The sequence below is a fragment of the Anarrhichthys ocellatus genome, unplaced genomic scaffold, assembly GCF_004355925.1.
Source record: "Anarrhichthys ocellatus isolate YVR2014 unplaced genomic scaffold, GSC_Weel_1.0 scaffold17, whole genome shotgun sequence".
In the NCBI taxonomy this organism is placed as follows: Eukaryota; Metazoa; Chordata; class Actinopteri; order Perciformes; family Anarhichadidae; genus Anarrhichthys; species Anarrhichthys ocellatus.
In genome coordinates, this window is record NW_022280047.1 from 1816657 (window position 1) to 1820217 (window position 3561).

A 3561-nucleotide genomic window follows, 5' to 3' on the forward strand; every position below is an offset into this window, starting at 1 on the left:
TCTCTCTCTCTCTCTCTCTCTCTCTCTCTCTCTCTCTCTCTCTCTCTTTGATGGCGTGCTTCTTGATTAACAACAGGGAGCAGTCGCCTCAGATGGCACTTTGCTGATTGTCTGACAGAATCTCATTTCCCTTTGGACCCATTTTTGAAATGTCAGAACTAGGCTCCGTCCCACGTGTGTGTGGGTGTGTGTGTGTGTGTGTGTGTGTGTGTTGTACGGAGATGAGAGAGGGCCTCTGGTCTGAGCTCATGTTCAACTTTCTGACTCCTTCATACATTGTTAAAAGAAAACAATCAAATGTCACTGAATGCACACACACACACACACACACACACGGAGGGAGCCTTAATTGTCTTTTTGCCCATCTGTTGATAAATGTGCCTGTATGTAATGGCCTGTGTCTCTACGGCTCCATTGACATAATGGGAGGAAGGGCACGCCTACTGTCTCCAGTCACTGTCTGTTTGGGTTCATAAAGAGCATCACAAGAGCTGCTGACATGGGGGACCATTAAAACAGCAGCATGTGATTAATGCCATAAAACATCGTCAGTGTGACTCTCATTAACCTTTCATGACTTGCCGACTATACTTTGACATCACCAATGGCAATTCGAAGTCAATATAATCTACGATATCGGCCCTCTTACGAGGTATTTTCATGCACAGCATTGATTTAACAGTAACGTGACTTTATCTGAAGTGATCATGGGTTTAATGTTTAGCATTGATGTTGAAGAAAACATTATCCGGCTATAGCCAGCTTTGTTTCTTTTACTGTGGAGTATCTTTGTCTTGAATGTTTTAGGTTTCTTCAGTTGCAAGTGGGATTGAAATCAAACCATTTGCATTCGATTGGACCGCTAAAAAGTGGGCGGGTTTATAATAATAACCTCCTGTTCTGCTTTAAACTTGCATTCTTCCTAATGTCAAGCAGGGGGCGACTCCTCCGGTTGCAAAAAGAAGTCTGATTGTATAGAAGTCTATGAAAAAATGACTCTACTTCTCACTTGATTTATTACCTCAGTGAATATTGTGAACATGAGTTTATGGTCTCAGATGCTAGTTTCAAGTCTTCTTCAATACAGCATGATGTTCATTTAGTAAATGATGGTCCCTTTTAGAGTAAAATGAGATAAAGCAGAGTATGTGTTAGGGCGGGGCTACATTGTGATTGACAGGTCGCTACCACGGTGTTGTCCAGTCTGGGAATTGTCCGTGTTTCAGTAAACTTTAAATCTTTCACAGTTTGTTTTCAGTTCTTAAACGTTAACTGTAACATTTTGGTTGCCTAAAAATGTCTTCGGTTGTACTTAGCTCCACCCTCTGGTGTCACTTCTGGTTGCAAAAAAACAACGACTAAGATGGCGACGGCCAAAATGTCGAACTCAAGTCTTCAAAATTGCAGCCGACAAACCAATGGGTGACGTCACCGTGACTACGTCCACTTCTTCGGTACAGTCTATGGGAGCCACGGACGACTGTGGCTCCACACACACACCTCACTTGTCACTAAAAGTGGCAGATTGATGGATGGATGTCATCATATCATTGGTTGGTACTATTTTTACGTAAGCACACGTCATATTTTGTTTGGATGATTGGATTTTGATATAAAAATACTAAGAAATACACTTTTGTAAGTGTCTTTTGCATATACTTTTAAGTAGGTGCACGATATTATCAGGGATGTGAAAGGTCTTTTTTAAAATATTTCATCTTTAAAAGTGATGATAAATGTAAATACATTTGTCTTGGTGGTGTTTGGCATCAGTAGAGGCTGATAGTAGCGACTGAAGTTCTGAATAAATCCTGTATCTGCATTTAAATGACATTTTGTCCCACGTCCAACACAGTAAAGCAGCGTTTATTTTCTCGGTGCCATGTTGTGAAGCCTCGCAGACTCTGCTGCTGCTAATGAGTGGTGTCTCTCAGAGTTTTGGCTGTGATAGATGGTTGCTGTTTAAGCTAGGCTGCCATGAGATTTAATGACCTAATCTAGCTGGTTTGCAGAACACCCCAGTAACACAACACGGCCATCGCCTTCTGATCAATTGCATCTTCCCTCACCACCCTAACCAGCGGTGGCTCAACCCTTTACGCTTCATCAAGTCATGTGCATGTCTTTATGTGTTCCAGTCTTCCACACAGGAGTTTTACCTCATTAGCAGTGGCCTTTCTCGACTGGGAAGTGAACTGCAGGCCTTGCTCCCAGCTATCCAGTCACAGATCAGCTCTGCGCTCCTCCGAGACCTCTTGTTGGACGCTCCCGACCTGCTGGCTCCCGCTCACAGCCACCTCAAGGTGCTCAATGAAAGGGCTGCCAAGTGAGTATCCAGCAGCACGAGAGGGAGGATGCAAAAACAGATCTCTCCAGACACCTTGATTAAGTGGTGATTCATTGTTAAAGCAGATTTACTCAGAATGTCTTAGTCATAGATTTTGTCTGAGTGGTCATTATTGTTTATTACTAAAGAATGCGGTCAATCAAGTCAACATTTCATCATTTAAATTGCTTTGTTGTTTACACTCACTGTGGTCTGGCAGATATGCAGTGAGATTACACTATTGATTTTTTTATTTTTTTTTACATCAACTGATTCATTGTTCAGCCTATAAAATGTCCAACTAATGAAAAATGCCCAAACACTCCAGAGCCAATGCTATATACAATGATACAAGACTTAGAAAGGCAGCGAATCATCACATTTTAAGAACCAGCCAGTATGCCTCCATTATCAAAACTTGATCATGGTTTTGTTGATCAATTTATTAACTCTTTTTTTTTTTTTTTTGTAACCGTGGAGACTTAGAATACAACTGTTTTTGGGAAAGCTGTGTTGCTAATTCAGTTGCTGTGATAGTACTGTATTATCATCATCTCAAAACTAAGAAGTGGAGAACTTGCAGCAGCAGCATATTTTTCCATGAACATACTGTGGATCCGGGAGCCGCCATACACATACACACACATACACATACACATACACACACACACACACACACACACACACACACACACACACACACACACACACACACACACATGCATATTGAAAAATCTTTGTTTGTTAAAGATATCTCAAATTGAAAACGTATCCATATCTGCTGATGGATAAATTGGTGTCTCTGACTCTTCTACATTGGATTCATTTGGATTTGCATATTGACGTATCTAGAAACAAGTTATGTGACGATCACAAAAACACACCACAGTACCATAAAATTAGGCCCAAAAGGGTTTTTGCTCCTGAACAGGTAGGTTGACCAGGTTGTCTCAGAAGCTGTCCTGTGTTGTGTGCCTGTCCCCCTGATGTGTACTATGATTTGTTACCAGCCGCTGTCACATTCGGACTCTGCGGTTCTGTGTTTGCGTAGGACAGGAAATAAGACGGAGCTTTTCTCAGACCTGTCCGGCTTCCCGGTGCTGCGGGAAAGGAGGGAGCAGATCCAGGCCGTCGTCAGCCAGATTCAAGACCACCGCAAAGAAATCCGACGGACACTGAAGGCCCCGGCGCTGGACTACGCCACAGTCTCTGGACAGGAGGTACCCAGTGTGTGT

The 3561-nt window shown here is 42.5% G+C and overlaps 1 protein-coding gene across 1 annotated transcript in view; it reads left to right on the forward strand.

Annotated features, from left to right (window-relative positions):
* Positions 1-3561, forward strand: part of msh3 (mutS homolog 3 (E. coli)) — a 35244-nt gene that overhangs the window by 8789 nt on the left and 22894 nt on the right. The window contains exons 10-11 of the mRNA XM_031856677.1: positions 2139-2326; positions 3378-3546. Coding sequence (XP_031712537.1) covers positions 2139-2326; positions 3378-3546 — 357 coding nt within the window. The remainder of the gene's footprint in view (positions 1-2138; positions 2327-3377; positions 3547-3561) is intronic.